This window comes from Polistes fuscatus, unplaced genomic scaffold, assembly GCF_010416935.1.
Source record: "Polistes fuscatus isolate 324 unplaced genomic scaffold, CU_Pfus_HIC Scaffold6, whole genome shotgun sequence".
NCBI lineage: Eukaryota > Metazoa > Arthropoda > Insecta > Hymenoptera > Vespidae > Polistes > Polistes fuscatus.
The window spans coordinates 7989294-8007252 of NW_025113140.1; the positions used below are offsets into that span (position 1 = coordinate 7989294).

Sequence of the window (17959 nt, forward strand, 5' to 3'; positions counted from 1 at the left end):
ATTCCTTTTAAGAATCTATCACTATTACTTTACGAGACTATCTGTAAATAAGTATTTTGTATTCCTGCAAAAATAAAACGAGATAAGAGAAACGTGACAAATCATCGTGTCTTTGAAATTATTATAGAAATATACAAAATATAATAGATTTACAGGAATGACGAAGATATTAATTAAATCTTGTTTATTTAAAATAAGGATTAACATTTTTACATTTTTATTTTTGTTTTTGTTTTTATTAATTTTATTCAATACGATATTGAAAATACATCATTTTATTTGTTAATTAGGTAATCTACCAAACTAAACAACTCATTATAAGATACAATTTAAGAATACTTATGATGCCTTGTAACATTTAATAAGGTCCATCAAAATTTTAACATTCGTAGCAAAAAATAAAAGTCCTGAAATCCATAAAAACAAAAACGTATTGAATCCTTGAAATTCTAACAAATAAGCAAAAAATAACCATAGACCTTGACTCAAAATCCAGGCACTAATTAAATTTATAGATCTACCGTTGCTCATTTTAATATTTGGTAGGCAAAGTGGTAAAAGGGATAAAAACCAGAAAAAATATTGCGACGTCATCACTGAATTGTAAATTACAATTACCATAGCCTGAGTGAATAACGCAAACGGTAAATTAGATTTATCCGAGTACTTGTACGATAATGATATTAATAACATTATTTGCGGTAATAATATAAATATTTTTTTGATAATATTCATTTCGATTTCAGATGATAAATATGACATGTAGAAATAAACTGAAAAATTGTGTTTCGCATCTCTTCTTATCAAATGATAGAGAAAACTTTCATATAGAAATTCATAGCCATAAAGTTTATAACAAAATCCAGTTAATGCGAGAAAAGAAAATGCACATCCGATGACAAATTTCAATTGATTTAAACTCGGTATAAAACGATTATATTTATTAATAGATAGAAACATAGCCAGACTGAATATTATTGGATATAATCTGAAATGTACAGAAAATCCATGAATCAATCCGGCTAAAAAAAATTGATCCGTTTGTAAAAAATCTAGTGTTAAAATAACTGGTAGTACTGCTAAAGAATCAGCATTACCTCTAGTAGAAATCACTACAGTAAGTGGATTATACAACCAAAGAAATACACTAATAGTTACTACCTTGTTATTCCATTTTTGTCGGGTAAGTATTCTTCTTATTAACACTGCCACTACGATGTCTACTAGAGAAAACAAAATTTTACCAAAATCTTTATGCAAGTAGATATTTGGAATCAAAAAGAAAGCTAACAGTGGTGTATAACGATAGGTGTGACGCTTAAAAGGTGTATCACCTTCGGTAATATGCCTTGCAGCATCTGTGAATACTTCGTAATCGATGTCTGTATACGGCACATTAAAATAAATATCATGAAAGTTTGCATACACCACTAATATTATTCTAAGAAAAAATGCAATTAAACAATATTTTTGAAAAAATAACAAATCCATTTTGGATTAAGATTAAAATTACAATAAATCACAAATCAAAGATATACAAGTTCTCAATTATTATACATTTTTTATAATTTTGTATTTTTACTCGCAGCAGCTTTTACAATGCACGCTTTAAAACGGGCAAACTCTGCATTACAGTCGTCTTTACGAAGAGTCTTTTTTTCTAACACACACATAGCATACCGTTTCGCAGTCTCTTCGCATTGCGCTATTAATAAAGGATATTTTTTAAATCTATCTTTTGCACTTTTTACAGCCTCCATTTTACTCTGCTTTTAATTTCATAAGTCTAACACGCTCCTTTAACTCTTGTTTTTTTATCTCATACGCAGCAATTTCTTCCTCTGAATAAGATCTGAACATGTTATAAACAACTCTACCATACATAACCGATAATGAAAATATAGTTCCTATACAAATAAAAGGAAACGGATACCGATGAAAAATATTTACTTTACGTTTCATATTTTATCTAATGACTTTCTTCTGAAATTATTTTAAAAAAGGAATTATAAATTGACAAGTAAAATAATCATCATTTCAATTAAATTTCTATGATATAGTACTTACATAATCAACAGTATTATGTTCATACGGTTTGGATCTATCTATTCCATCACATACAATGGAATTTTCAGCATGCTTGATGCAACATTGTCGTATATCTTCTAAAATATTTTCACAACGAGAAGTTTGATATACGTTTTCTAAAATACGTATAAATTACATATAAACAAAAATCCAATATCTTAATCTTTACTTTTTACTAACTTTACTTAACATTAAGAATACAAACCTTTTAAACACTTTTGCAATTTACATGCAAGTATTTTACACGGATCAGTCGTCGTCATTCAGAGATATAGACTTTTTAAATAAACTTTTGTATTTATTATTCGTTTTTTAAATCACCGGTATAATTTCAAGAGTATCGACGTGGTCAGAATGAGGTTAAAATATTTCTCAGACAGGATAGCCATAATAACGGAACACATAAAATTTTAACCGTGTGCTCGGTCGGTAAGCAGCCCAAAGATGTCGCTACTGTCTTTTAATATGTGGCCGTCACGCCAAAGTTTGGCGCCGCCGGCACTTTTACCGTCACTCCTCTGGTGGCGAAACTGATAACTAAGAAAACCCCACGTATATGATAACCGCTGCTATTCGCTCTCTTCCGTTCCAACCATCGAGCGAGACACACGCGTAAGTATTAGCAGCGACCAAAGACGTAAACACTAGTTCCTACATTCGTTTTCCTTTGTTATAATTGTTAAATTAAAATAATTGTTAATTAATCGATAAAGATGTCTATTGTTGTTAAAAAGCTCGGAGTATATGTACTGTCATCCGTCTTCCTCGAAATTCCCCTTCAGACTGGCACATTGTCCTCTATGAAAGTACTTTTATTAAATGTTGTTTATATGACTTTTCGAACGTCGCGCATGTGTATAAAGGGTGTCATACATATAATACATAATATTTAAGATTAAAACGTTCTAATTTCAGCATTTTTATTATTTTTATGTAATTATTTTAATGCTCCTGCACAGTAATGACTTCGATGATAAAATTTTGTAGTAATATAAGAAAAATGCATTAGCGCATTAAAATAATTGTAAATAATCGATGCTACTGCCTATTGTTGTCTAAAAGTTCAATTTTTATGCAATTGTTTAAATAAAACTGCACTAGTAGGTTCCTATTTTTAAAATATCGACCATTGTAAATGGCAGTTTCTACCTTAATACTATTTACCGTCGGTAATCTTAATATAAAGTATTACCGACGTAGAGTAAAATAAATTAGAAATCTACTTTTCGATCCGATTTTAAAACTATTTAGATAAAGCTTTTCTTCAGAAGGTATACGAGAAAGAGAGAAAGAGAGTGTGAATGAGAGAGGAATGAACGATACGATAAGAATGCGATATAACTTAAGATAAGCTTAAATTTTATTGACAATTAATAATCAATATTCGATCACGTTAAAAAAGAATTTCTGACGATAACAAATATGTCATAAAAAAAATGTCTGTCGAACGTATAGTTTTTATTTATTGTATAGAATCGAAATGGGGTGAGGAAAATCGAGGGGGGAAGTTTGTTTTGGAAAGAAAGTTAATCGCAAAATATTACGAGACATTTCGAGGGATCGATAGTTTACCTTACCACGTTCTCTTCTATATATTATTTTATTTTTTTATTTTATTTTTATTTAATTTATTTTCTTTGTCAGTTTTATTACAGCTACGTATACGAACAAATTCACACTTTAGATGGTTACACGCGCATACGTGCACATACGCGCGCATAAACTTACACATACGCATACACATCGATGATCTATACAATAAACTTACTGAAACAGTAAATCGCCTTAAGCTGACCCCAAGTGATCCCTTTATAGCGGAACCCTATCGAAACGAGGAGAAGAGGGTCGAATGCGTGTTCTTTCGTGTTTCTTCGCGCAAATAAATTTGTATGATCGTTTCAGATTGTACGAGCGTTGGATTTTACTGAGGACATGTTACGTGTTATTTATTTTTTATCCTGTTTACGCAATCACGTCGTTTATATGCTCCTCGAAGCACGAGAGAACAGATTTGTCGAAGGTAAACAATTAAAAAGATAAAAAATGAAAGACAAGTATTTAATTTTTATATTTTCCATTTAATTGAATATATTTTTTTAGTGGTGGGGAGGGAGGAAAATCATTTCATTGAAGAGGAACATTGACACGTAGTCTTACAGTTATTTAAGATAGGATTTAACTCAGACATATATATATATTTATGTTATAGTTTTATTCATGAAATCAGACGGGTAAAATTGGAACAACTTATTTTACTTTGTCCTAGTTACTTGTCAAGTACACAATTGTTTGCTAACATGCTTTTTTAATGCATCCGATGTGTAATTGTTTAATTAAATTTAATTTTAATTAATTTTTAGTTATTAATTAAAAAATTTATTTGACTTTTAGCGATTATTATTTGATTTTAAATTTAAATTGAATATTGTGTAATTTTTCAATTAAATTGCTGCCGTTATAATCGTCATTTTTCTTTTCACATTTACTTTTTTTTAACCTAACAATTACAGAGGTAAAATAACACAGAGCAGTTAGAAACGTTAGGCGCTTTGTATTTTTGATTGTTTTCTTTTTTAGGTTTTTGGTGACGTACATTGAACATTCTTCTTTTTCCTCTTCCTTCATATTGTTCTACAATGGAATTATATACTTGGGGAAGAAGCAAGATGTTTCCAAGTAACAATAAAACTTTCAGGTAAGGCTCACACGTTGTGCGAGCTTTTTGGACGAGAAAAGCTTCCTCATCTTCTTCTTCTTTTTCCTCCTCTTTCTTCTTCTCTAAGGATAATGGATTTCGCTCTTAAAGAATGTCTAGGATATATCAACAATGATAAAGGACACACCCTTTTCTTCAATTTTAATTTATATGAAATAAAATGAAAATAGTATTCAGGTTTTAGACAAAAAAATGTTGTCTAATTTAGTATAAGTATTAACGAACGATTTAAACGTGCAACGTTCATCCCCGTCTGTTTAACCAATTTGCCGTGACCGATATACTACCGAAATGAAATTAAAAAGAACAAAAAAGAAAAGATATGACTTATTAAAAATAGTAGAAAGAGAAAGTTTAGCTTTTGTATTAATATCATTATCCCTTCAATTAAATTCGCGGTTAATGTCCGCGAGCGAACTCTCGATCAGCTGCCAAGCTCTCTAACAAATTATTATTAACAGGTGGTTATTGATCGAGCAGACGAAGAATAATTGCATTTAGCTATCTCACACGATGGAACGATCGTTTGGAGTAGAAGCGGATTAAAAAGTTAGTCTGGCAAGTTTGATAGAAAGTTCCGTTCGGTTGGCGAGAATCGGCGAGTCTCAAATTATAAAAATTCTTTGTGTAGTATGATATTATGTCATTTTCTTTTTATATTCTTTTAACGCAATACAAAGTTATTATTTTGCGTAAATAATAAGAAAAATCACAAGTTTTTTTTTCTGTAAGATTTATTCGAAACATGAATTATATTTTTGTATTAAAAAAGAAAATTAAGTGTGTGTGTGTGTGTGTGTGTGTACCTTGATTTTGAAGATATTTTATACATAATCATCGTTGAGGACTCGTTATGAAATAAAACACAATGCTTACGACAGTCCTGCTACATTACGAACGAGATATATTCTAGACTTTGTTTCGTGGTGAGAGAAAACACAAAGGGACAGAGAAAGGGAGAGAAAAAGAGAGAGAGAGAGAGAGAGAGAAAGAAAGAAAGAGAAAAGAGAACCGTTGCAACGATCACTAACTAGAACGAAAAGTTAATCCTAAACTCGACGGACACACGAAATTAGCATATAAATTCGTCAAAATGCACCTTTGGATAAGCAACCATTCGTCAACGTGAATATCTCGACGATCTTTTGATGTAAAGTTTTCTTTTTTCCCTTGTTAATTTGATAGAAGTTTCTCTAGCTTTAAATGGAAAGTTTTTATTCAGAATAAAAAACAAAAAAATAAATAAAGACAAAAAATAAAAATAAAAGAGATGCAAAAGTGAGGAACGAAATGATCTTCGGATTATTGAAATACTTCATACTAATATATATATATATATAAAAAATAGGAAAACTATTTAAGAGGTAGGACTTTTAAAATGATCCCGCACCGCATGAGATGAAATAAATACACGAACTAGGACAGATTTCATGTTTAAAACCATCGTAATTTATATAAAATCAAATCATTTCTCCAATGTAATTTCATATTCTAGAATAATAACTGCGAAATCGTAGAATTCTGTTTATCGATTCGATGAATAATATTAAATATAGAAATGTCAAAGTAACTGTAGAAATAAGAGATAAATCGCATCGTTTGTTAATAAGCCCGCATATCGATTTCGTTGATAAGAGACACGATATTTCAATGAGAGTGTTAAACAATTATCATCTGTACATTGCGAGTTTGTAAAGCTATTAACGAATAAATTGATTCTTGATTAAGAGAGAGAATGGATTGATTGAGAAGGAGAGATTAAGAGAGATTACTATTCGTCTCATTGTCAGTTAAATATTCACAGTGATTCGCACTATCCGATTGACATAACCTGCATGAACAAATACAATGGAAAATATAACAAAAAATAATGATAATATTATATTGAATATAGTTTTTTTTTATTTGTTCATCAATCTTATTTTTTCTATTCACATAATTATCGAATTCAATAAAAAGTTTTCTAAATTTTCCAATGTAAATTATAATAAATTAGTAATTTTGTACCAACTGACTGAGGATGATTCGCGATCGAAAGTTCATCTTCACATCGCAATCCAGGTAATAATTGAATTTTCTTCGATCGAATCGGCATACTACTTAACGGAAAGCGTTCGTTCGACGAACGACGATGCATTATGAATTTTGGTAGTCGTGAGGAAGGACCTAACGGTACCCATAAGCCACATGCAGACACGGAAGATTCAATTATTTAACCACGCTTCTCACGGCGAGCCGCAAGCCTAATTACCAGGTAGAGGTAAGCTTAGAAACTGGGAGACGACGACGACGACGACGACGACGACGACGACGACTGTGAAAGTTTAATTAAACAGTTATTCGTCTCTTTGCTTACATTGGTGCTCAACGCATTGGATGTCGTGTAAGTTACATTTACCTTGGACTATAATTGAAGGTTGTCAATGATTTATTAACATCAATCTAAGAAAATTCAGTGAGGGAGTTGGGACATAAAATGGAGAGAATAAAAGAGACAGCTGGAATATCTTAGCTGGTTTAAAAAATTCGACGTTATTTTCGAGTTAACCACTTCTTTTCTTTAGATATTTTTCGAGAAGTAATCGTCGAAGTAGTTAGAGAGAAAAGTAAAAAATAGGGAAACAAAAGGAATAATGGAATAGAAAGAACAATTTACTTCTTGATAATCTTTTTCCTTTCTCTTTACCACTTATCTGATAATTAACATTGATGCGATCGTTATTATAAAAAGAGAAGCACGGAGAACCAATTAACGAGAAAAATCTTAGCTTCTCGATGGTGAGAAAAACAGAGGATTACGAGGAGACGTAGAGGGTTGGGTCGATGTGTAGGAGAGACCCTAGGGTGTAGAGAAGGGAGAGAATGGGGATAGGAAAAGAAAGAGGAAGGAAGTTTAAGAGAGAGAGAGAGGGTGAAAGAAGGAAGAGGAAAAGAGCAAGGCCGGATGGAATCTGTATCCTTGCTGACTCTATTTAGTCTTTCGAAGGATCTTTAAATTGCTGGTGTTTGTTTCGCAAGCAAAGAAGCGTTGACTTGCATTGAAATGTTCGATAGACGCCACCAAACGATGTTTAATATATACGAGAATTCTCTTTCAAGCCGAAACGTGAAGCATCGTCCTTGATACGCCATATTTTCATTTAAAGACTTTTTTTCGCCGATATAAAGAGATCAAAAATCCAAGTAAACTCATTAAAAAGTCAAATACTTTTCTTAACAGATCCTTAAAGAAAGAAGAAATAAATTTAATTTACTAGTATACGAAAATATAACTGTAACCAGAAGAATGAGATAAGGAAGTTAGATTCCAAGCGTGTGTACAACTCGTGCACACACACACACACACAGAATGATTTTGTAGTTTTGTTTATTTAATTTCTTTAATTTTTCTCTCTATTTCGTATCGATACAAATTTAAAAATATTGAGAAAATATAAAGAGTTTGGAATGTTCAACTTCGACTGGTCGAATGAAACGTCCAAGCAGAATGGCGTTTTCTTCTATTTTATTCATTCAAAAAATCAAGCACGGCGATGACTCTGGTCAAAATCGGCACAAACGATATTTTCAGCTGCCGACGAAGCAGCCTCAGCTACCGTTCCCATACATGGATACAATATATGCATATCTATACACACGCTCCATGTATACATATATATTTATATATATGTAGAAAGAGAGTGGGAGAGAAAGAGAGAGAGAGAGAGAGAGAAATGGAAAAGGTAATATTCGACGATTAAAAAGGAGCGACAGAACCAATATTACTCGGATTTTTATAGCCAATGTTGAATTTCGAAATCCTGGCGTCGGAAAAAAAGAGTAGCAACGACAGAATGTATGTGTGGATAAAAGAGGAAGAGAGTGAAACGGGGAAAGGGGAAAAATGGAAGGGGGAATGAGAGAGGAACGGAAAGAATTATCCACGCGGATTCTAAAAGTTCAATTTTCCGGAGCGACGGGAGCGTGTAACGGAAAATCCGAACGACTTTTTTGTTTCGATCCTGCTGGAACTTCAATTCCCCGGGTACTGAATATTCATGCGATTTTATTAACCACGTTTCAAACATCGCTTTCGCTCGGAACACCCTTTATCTTCTTAGATCTCTACTTTCGTTCGATCTCGTCACTCAATCTTTCTCTCTTTCTTTTTTTTTTCTTCTAAATTTTAGGGATTTTTTCTTTTTTGTTATATTATAATATATATATATTTCATATATGTATTGATATTTTTGTAAATCTAATGTGTCGAGTTTTTCAATTTAATGTCATCAAAAATTTGGGAAATGTCCATTTTTCATAAAAGAGTTTTCGAAATAATATATAATAATGATATTACATTTTATTAGTTTGACCTTTTTTTTTAAAATCTTGAGAGATATAATTTATTCTAATCTTTGATATTATCTTTGGAAAGAGAAAATAAAGGGTAAGAGTTGGAATAGAGAGAGAAAGAAAGTAACAGTAGATTAGTGAGAAAATTTAACTAAAAATCTAATTCCATTCGCTCTCAATTTGTAAGTACGAACTCGTCCGTTTGTATTTTTCTCTTACGCAGGGATGATGCTTTAAAGTGTCTTTTTGCAGGGACTAACATGAAAGTTCTTACAATGAGAATAAAAAAGTAGAAAGGAAAGAAAGAGAGAGACAGAGTAAGAGAGAGAGAGACAGAGTAAGAGGGAGAGAGACAGAGACAGAGAAATGTAACTCGCATACACGTTTTCCTTGTAAATAGCTCGTTTCACGGCAGGTAAGCCTCCTTACAGTTTAGCCAGTTTCACTTTTCTCACGCGGGGAAAGGTAAAACGATAATTTCATTACGTTCGTTAAGCTTTCGTGGTACTTTAGAAACGTGTACATAGAAAAAGAATATCGTCGAGAAGAAAAGAAACGTCAGAGTCCTCTATCATTCGTGCAATTAGTTATTTTATTTCGAGCTCGTCAAAGAAACTTCTTTTCTATTCAATTTGTATTTCTATTTCTTTTTCTCCTTTCCCATTATTATTATCATCATTATTATTACTATTATTTAAATATGTATAATAATTATTATTTTATATTGTTTGTATTTAAAAAATGAGATCATTTCTTCGGACTTGTCATACTAAAAAGAGGAATTCCAATTCGAAATCGGATTGGTCAATATCGCATTTTTGATCAAGTTTATACGGTATTACTGGTAATACGATTAACGGAAAGATTTATGTTCTTCTGATAAATAAGCTTAATGCATGCAACAATACGACGGAACGTTATAGCCGCGAATATTATTTGAGAGCCGTATGCATTGTTACCCAGTGCATTTCTATATCTGTATATTATATTTATATATTCCTGTATAGTAATATGTATGTAGATATATGTATCATGTATCGATCTTGTATTTATTTGGAAAATTCGAGAATCGAGTCGACGCACATTGTTAAAATTCCCGCGCCAATTAAATTCTATCCTTCAACGAGGAGAAATGTATTTTTTTTGTTTCATTCTTTCATATTTTTTTTATTATTTCACTTTTATTTTTATTTTTATTATTATTATTGTAATTACTATTATTATTATTATTATTGTTTGGTTATAATTATATTTTCTCTTAACCGTTAATATTTTCTTAGCGAGATCGCGATTATTGTTCGTTGCACGTATGGGAGTTCAAAACTGGCTTCATTGTTTTTCAATTTCAATCCGTCCTGAATTGTTATCACTGTTCCATGGTTATTTTGTTTGTTTGTAAAGCTGTTTTTCAGTTTCGCAAACGGGTAACGTGGCTCCGCAAGCTCGGGAAAGTTCGCTTTAACAAAAAAGGATTCCCAATAGCTATCGTTCTTGGAACGTGCCGAGCATATGAATCATCATTTTATAATGTTCGATGTAGCGCGAGATTTTTCATAAGGAGGAGGAGGGGGGTGGTGCAGGTTGTAGCAGTAGGTGGCAGAATAAAAGTAAAAAGGATATAGTACGTTTGGAAGTTTCCAAGAGATTTGATCAAATATTCTGCGTTAGATAGAAGGTGAATTTGATCGAATCGGTTCTCGCCTGACGACGTTGCTACGTTTCCTAGTTAAAGCTTCATTTCGAGAGCTCATACGGGAAAGTACTTTCCATATTACGTTATTACTAAAGCTTCGCGAACGTTTTCTGTAGCTTCGAAAAGATCCCACGGGTTCCGATAGAAATTTTTCCCTTGGGAATAAAAGAGAAAGAGAAAAATAGGGAGAGAGAGAGAGAATGAGAAAGAATGAAGAAGAGTGTGAGAAAGAGAAAGAGAAAGAAAAAGAGAGAGAGAGTAACGAAGAACTTTCACCGAGTTATTCGCAGCCGCATATTAGTGCACATTCATCCTTCGGAATAGCGCTAACCTCCGACCTGAGAACAATTTATCAGACGTTGAAGGTCGGTAGCTTCGCGGTTCGTGGGTTACTTATTTGCACGTTTCCGCAGTTTACATCGTTTTAGGAGCCAACCTCTTCCTCCTTCTTCTCCTCTTCAAACTCCTTCAAGAACTCCGTTCGTTTCTTCTCGAAGCTTCGTGAGAATGAATTGGCAATACGAAAGAAGAAAACGCTCTTACTTCATTTCGAAGCCTCTCGCCTTTCGCCAATAAGACACGTATTCTGAAATGGAGATAAAAGGTTTGTGTTGCTGCTAGTACAACTACTGAGGTGTTGGTTACAGTAGTAATAATAGTAGTAGTAGTAGTAGTAGTAATAGTAGTAGTAATAGTAGAGTAAGAAAGAGAAGAAATCGTTCGAGTTACCTTTCCCCTACGCACAAGAAATATATGTACCTACACTCTCTAAGTTTTTATTCATACATTAAACATAAACGTTGGTAGCGATACGTTGTTCGAGAACGGATGGCAAAGTTCAAAGGGCTTGTACCGTTCATGGTAGATAACTAAATATGTATGTACACATACATGCATACATACATTCGAGTCCCCATCGAGTTGAATCGTACTAAATTATCAACTACTACGAAACGCGGGTATCGAATTGAAGTTTTTGCTTATCGAAAGTCTAACAGGATCTTCAGTGAACTCGTGGCGGCACTCGACTCCTTTGGCGAACTCGCGTAATCGACGCCTGAAATTTTATGGTAACACGCAAGTTTCCCAAGAGTCTCATTTTCGAATAAAATCATAAAGAAATATGTTCTTTCCTTTACGGCGGGATCTTTAACGTTTAGATAAAGTTTCTAAAGTTTACAGATAGTTTCTAGATTATTTCGTAAATATGAATTCGTTAAAGAAATAATTGGTAAATATACAATTGTTTGATTTTCTTTTTTTCTCCCTCCTTCTCTTTTTCTTATCTTACATTTCAGTTTTATCAACTTGCGGGAAAAACAGTTTGCTATGTACTGCTTTCGCCAGGGTCAAGCAAAATTACCACTGAGAAACTGAATATCTTTTACATATGAGACAGATATGCATATATTCATAGAATATTTGTGTCCTTCCTGAATATCTTATGCACATTGCATACATATTCTTGTAATTATCATTCGTAAAATGTTTGATCTGTGGGGGACTCAGATGTCTTGTTAAATATTTGGAAAACTTAATATCATTTAATATAATCATTGATTTGATATAATATAATAATAATATATATAAACTTATATTATATATTTTTATTATAGAACAAATTTTTATACAAAAAGTATGTATTTTGTAAACTAAGGGGGTAATGAAAACTTGTTCAAGTGCTTGTTGAGTATCAAACATATTACAAACTTTTCAAATAGAACCAAAAGCTTTTGATCGTAGCTTATCGAGTGAAAAAGCTTAAGGATAAGAAGAAAAAGGATGAAAATAAGAAGGAGGTGAAGAAGAGGAAGAAGAAGAAGAAGAGGATGACAAGAGAGAAAGAGAGAAAGAGGATGGAGCTTTTTCCGTGAGTAGCACGGCCTGTTAATGGTGCTGTAAACTTAGGGATTACAGCACGTCGAACCGTAAGTTCATTTACGATCCGCTGAACCGCGGATATTGAAAAGGCACTGGGTACTGCATTACCCTCCATTTTATGACACCATGGACGAACGCGTTGACGTGATATAGCGCGACCGCACGTGGTGATTAAAACGCACGGTGTTATCCACGTACAGAGAGAGCTTTATGCTTGGCCCTAAAATTCACACATTAACGGAATTTCCTTGAAAGATGTGATTAATAACAAATAGGGAAAAGTAAAAGAAAATGGAAACACGTGATAAGCGAATATACGCTACGAATTCCATAACTTTTTCACATCCTCCGCGCAATCTTTAACTAACAATAAAAGTAATTATTATTTTGTTTTTTTTTTTTTTGTATAGAAATGAAGTTTGACGGATGATTTAATTTCAAACTACGAGAGAGAGAAATAATTTACGAGAAAGCATTGAAACTTCTCTTATTTAACGACATGTCGCGTAACTGTAATGGAAAAATAAATGAAAGGAAAAAAGTGAAAAAAAAAAAAGAAAATTGATCCAAGATGCTAACCCATTTTACAACTTAATATATCAGAATTTATTTTACGCCGATAAAAACGGTTTCCCTTCCCCCTCCCCCTCCAACCCCATCCCCCGTAAACGAGAATTTATGATAAAAGCTGGCCGCGTAGGATAATCCGGAACATTTTGCGTAAAAGTAAGAACGTACTGGCTTGAACGATTAAAGCTCGTTATTATCAATGCGTATGAGATACGAATTGTATTTTCGAAAGTTACGAATGAAACTTTATAACGTTTACTGAAAAGAAAACGTTTTAATGCTTCGATGAAAATGCTTTCCATCATTTACTTCGTCGAATTAATTTCACATCTTGTAAGGGAGTTTCACTTACATCGCGTAAGAGTAAATACACAAGCCGATTGTAGATACACATGATCGAACTACTAAAGCTTATATAGATGCTTTCACGGGATTTAAGTCCATTTCGTATTCGCGAGATCGTAAGCTGGTTCATTAACACGAGTGACAATCGTCTTAGAGAACGCATTTCACATTCTAGATGAGATTATAGGATTTGAACGATAGCGTTGAGAGTATGTTTGCTATTGAAATGAAATATTTCATGAAATAATTAATTATCTTGATCTCATTTTGAAAAATCATCTTCGAACAATCGTCTATAAATGAATTTTATCGTAAAGTATTATCGTAATACACGTAGGTAATAATACTTTGGAAAAGAGATAAAGAATACTCGATCATCGTAAAAATTGTCGATCTTGAAGGGATCAAAAATGATAGTTACCAAAGGATATATAGAAAGAAGTTAAAAATATATAAAAAGGACGGGGAAGGGGAGGGAGGGTGGGGGTCTATATAAAAGTTGAAAAATTCGCGAAAGTTGGTAGACTATACGAATTTATCCTACGTTTATATATCCGCTTATTTTCTAAAGACACATCACATCGAAAGATCGGCAATATTATTTCTTAATTGAGAAAAGCTTTTCGCCTTGTCCGTATATCTCTCGTCTGGTTCCCAAGGGAAATAGATAAGCACGACGGAAAAATCGATAGTTTCTGCTCACGGGTTTAATTGCACTGTGCACCATTGGAAAGTGGATAAGACCAACGTTTCCAGACATCGAGGAGATCGTCTTGAGAGACTACCGTTTGATTTAGGCGTAACTACTTCTTTTCCAACGTTCTGACTATTTAAGAAGAATAGTAAAAAAAAAAAAAAAAGAAAACAAAAGGCTTGCGGAAAAATGAAGTAATCTCGGAAAAAATGTAGAGAACTACAGAGGCAGAAATCAAAAAATTAAAGGAAGCATTCGTGTGGAAAATATTTTTCAAAGAATAAAAAGAAATGAATTAACTTATATTATTCTTACAAACTTTTCTAGGCATTGTGTAAGAGAGAAGTAATAAAAAAATAGAAAAGAAAAGAAAAGAAAAGAGAGAAAAGGAAAAAAAAGGAAGACTACTGGATTGAAATTTATGAGTCTTGCATATCGCCGCTGGCTGATGTAATGAAAATACGGTATAGTTATACTCTATCTCTCATAGAGATCTCTTTTCCTCTTACTTAGTTAAGACCGAATCGTATCCAGGATGAAATATATCAAAATAAAAAGAATATTAAAGAAATATTATTACTTAATCGATCTACTTTTTGCGTTTTATCCGAGATGATAGCGAAATAGAATTGACTCGTTGCAGGGGACTTTTAGTTGAACGTTTTAAAGCTCGCTAAACGGCCGGCTGACGTTGGAGACCATTTAATTCGCTGGAAATGCGATTCTCCAAGCTTTGAAAAGTACTCGAGAGTCAGTGCTGCGTTGCAAACGTTGCAAAAATAATGACGTTATCATTCGTCTTCATCGGCTTACATCTAGCCGGCCTCGGCCGATGCAGCGCCGGCCTTCAACAAACGTTCTCTTCGTTGTTACACTCCTTCTACACATTTTCACACATATATTATATGTACATATACACAGCCATAGATATTACTAATACAGGCAGAAGCCGCCACGCGTACTTCTTCCGCTTAATCGATAGCGCAGAAATCCGTTCGTCCCTTCGGCCACCCATCCATCCATCCATCCATCCATCCATCCATCCATCCATCCATCCATCCATCCATCCATCCTTCGGTCCGTCCATCCATCCATCCGTCCGTCCATCCGTCCGTACGTCTATCCATCCATCCATGAAACTAACGCAGCGTGCAACGTTGTGCAAGAAGTGTGCATTATCGTTGTCTCGCTTGTGTTGGCTGTCTTCTTCCCTTCGACTTTCCTTCGCGAATACGTCGCACGAGTCGGTGTAGAAGGAGGATAGAGGAGGTGGGTGGTAGAGGTGGTATCGGTGGAGGTGAAGGAAGAGGAATTCCGACGATGTCACTATGAGACCGTAAACACACGCGAGACAATGCAGACGAGACTATTAGCGAAATTTCGGACCCTGATAAATGAGACTACATCATGACAAGAGGTAAAGAAAAAATTTGCGATATTTTTTGTCCCCGTAAATCCTCATTGTTTTCTTATATTAGTTTTTATTCATAATTAAGATATTTCAATTTAAATTATTAAATTTTCATTTAGTTTCTTCAGTCTTATCAGAATAGGCAGAAAATGTCCTAAAAAAGTTCGTCCTGTTCACTCTTGGCTCAAAACATGAAGTTATTTTTCTCTATTTTGAAAAATAAATTTAAATACTCTGGTCCAGTTCACATCAGTCAGGACAAAAAGGTACAACAAGATCGTTTAAAATTATTAAGGAATCATTAAGGATTTTTTAATGGCATACCTAAAATTGTCAAAAAAATCATCTTTTCATAAAGCTTACTTTCACACCGAGGATCTATTACCAAAATGCTCGTGGGCCTAAGGATCAAGCTCAGCGATTTGAAATACAATTTAAATGTTTACAGGCGTGACTGTTATAAATAAAATTACTCGTTTAAGCGTGGAGACGGTGTATTTAATGTCGGTAGTAAACATCTCACTAGTTGTTAGTTAAAGATCTCATTACAGCATAATGAACAGATGTTCGTTAAAGTTTCTCTTTAAATTCAAATCTTTAGTTCTTATTAGCGTATATGACTTATTATTTATTTATGATATATATTTTTATTATTTATTATTTATATTATTTTTATTAATTTGTTATATATATATATTATTTATTATTTTTTCTTTTTTACTTGATCTCTTTTATTAAATTTAGGTACTAATAGGTTTATCCCGTAAATAAAAATAAATAAATAAATAAATATAAATATGTAAATATGAATAGAAATAAATATATAAAAATGTCAGTTTGAGCAGGCAATATGGAAAGAGGGAGAGAAGGACAGATAAAGAGGGAAAAGGGAAAATGAAAAGAGGAGTGAAATTCGAGAGGAAAAACGAAACCATATCACTGTGGAACGTATTTTAATATGTATCGATGGACGACTAGAGACAGAGGGGGGTGGAAAAAGGATACGACATATCGTTTCGAATGATCGAGAATCACGACGAGTCGGAGGTGGTAGGGGGGAAAAAAGGGAGAAAGGGAGTGAGAGAGGGAAAGAGGAGAACAGATGTGGAGAACGATTGGATTTAAAGGTCCGCTTTCATTGCTATTCCGAATCGCGAATCGAGCTTCCGCACGGCTTCTGTCGTTCCGTATGAAGGCATTTCTCTGATTGGTAAATCTACGGCTGCTCAATGATGCGTTTATTTGTCGAAGAATTAGGGCAGGATGCGAGACAAAGCGACGAGGATAAGAATGGGATGGTTAAGAGAGAAGAAAGGAGGAGAAGAGAGAGAAAGAGAAGAATGGAGACAAGGTGAAAGGGGTAGATTCTATCCAGGGGCAATAAGAGGAAAGGGAGCGACAGAATGAAAGAAAGAAAGAGAGAGAGAGAGAGAGAGAGAGGGTTGCACATTGCTCCACCGCAATCAGTAAACCTGTAAAACATTGGATTAGGTGTTCCAATCTGACCTTCCTCTCAATGTGTATGGTCAGACCGAGAACGGACTTCCAATTTCCAGCTGGATCCTTCAATACACGCGTTCCCTTCTTCCAACCTTGACTACGATACGTTATCCAATTGCGCTTAAATTATTCTTATTTCGTTCTCTTCTTTCTCTTTACTATGGCCACGGATGCGAATGAGCTGGCTAGCCACGCAGGAAAAGGATTTCAAACTCTTATGTCCCTCTTCTTTCGTTCCGGTCTGCTTCCTCTTTAAAGGAAATTTTCCGGATATACTCGAGTAAACGGAGAGAAATCTATAAGATTAGGATGTAAGCGCCGTATTGGATCTGCTTATACGTTGGTTTCTAAACAATTCATCGATGGATGAATAAATACGAATAGGTAAACACAGATCCTTTGTAACGTTTTCTTCCGAGGATTGTTTTTCAATCATTTTTTTTTATCAATATCATTAAGAAATTTCAAAGAAAGTTATTATTTTTCGCTGTTTGCGATGAAAAAAATAAAAAAATAAAAAAAGAAATAAGAAAGGAAAAAACAAAGCAAACGAACCGATTACTTTAAAGAAATAGAGCGATGACTATGAACGAAAGAAATAAAATGGAGGAGGAGACTATCGCGCTGTGAAAAATGATATTCGAAAATATCAAGGATTCACCCTTTCTCCACTCCGTTCCTAGGATTATATCCTGTGGCGAACGTTGCCAGGGTGAGATCTTTGTCGCA

At 33.6% G+C, this 17959-nt stretch overlaps 1 protein-coding gene across 1 annotated transcript; it reads right to left on the reverse strand.

Annotated features, from left to right (window-relative positions):
* Positions 1 to 242: 242 nt before the first annotated feature.
* LOC122523411 (GPI mannosyltransferase 1) lies at positions 243 to 1583 on the reverse strand. The gene has a single exon (XM_043645131.1). It carries the CDS (start codon positions 1489 to 1491, stop codon positions 340 to 342), a length of 1152 nt encoding a protein of 383 aa, XP_043501066.1. The 5' UTR covers positions 1492 to 1583; the 3' UTR covers positions 243 to 339.
* Between the last annotated feature and the right edge of the window lie 16376 nt (positions 1584 to 17959).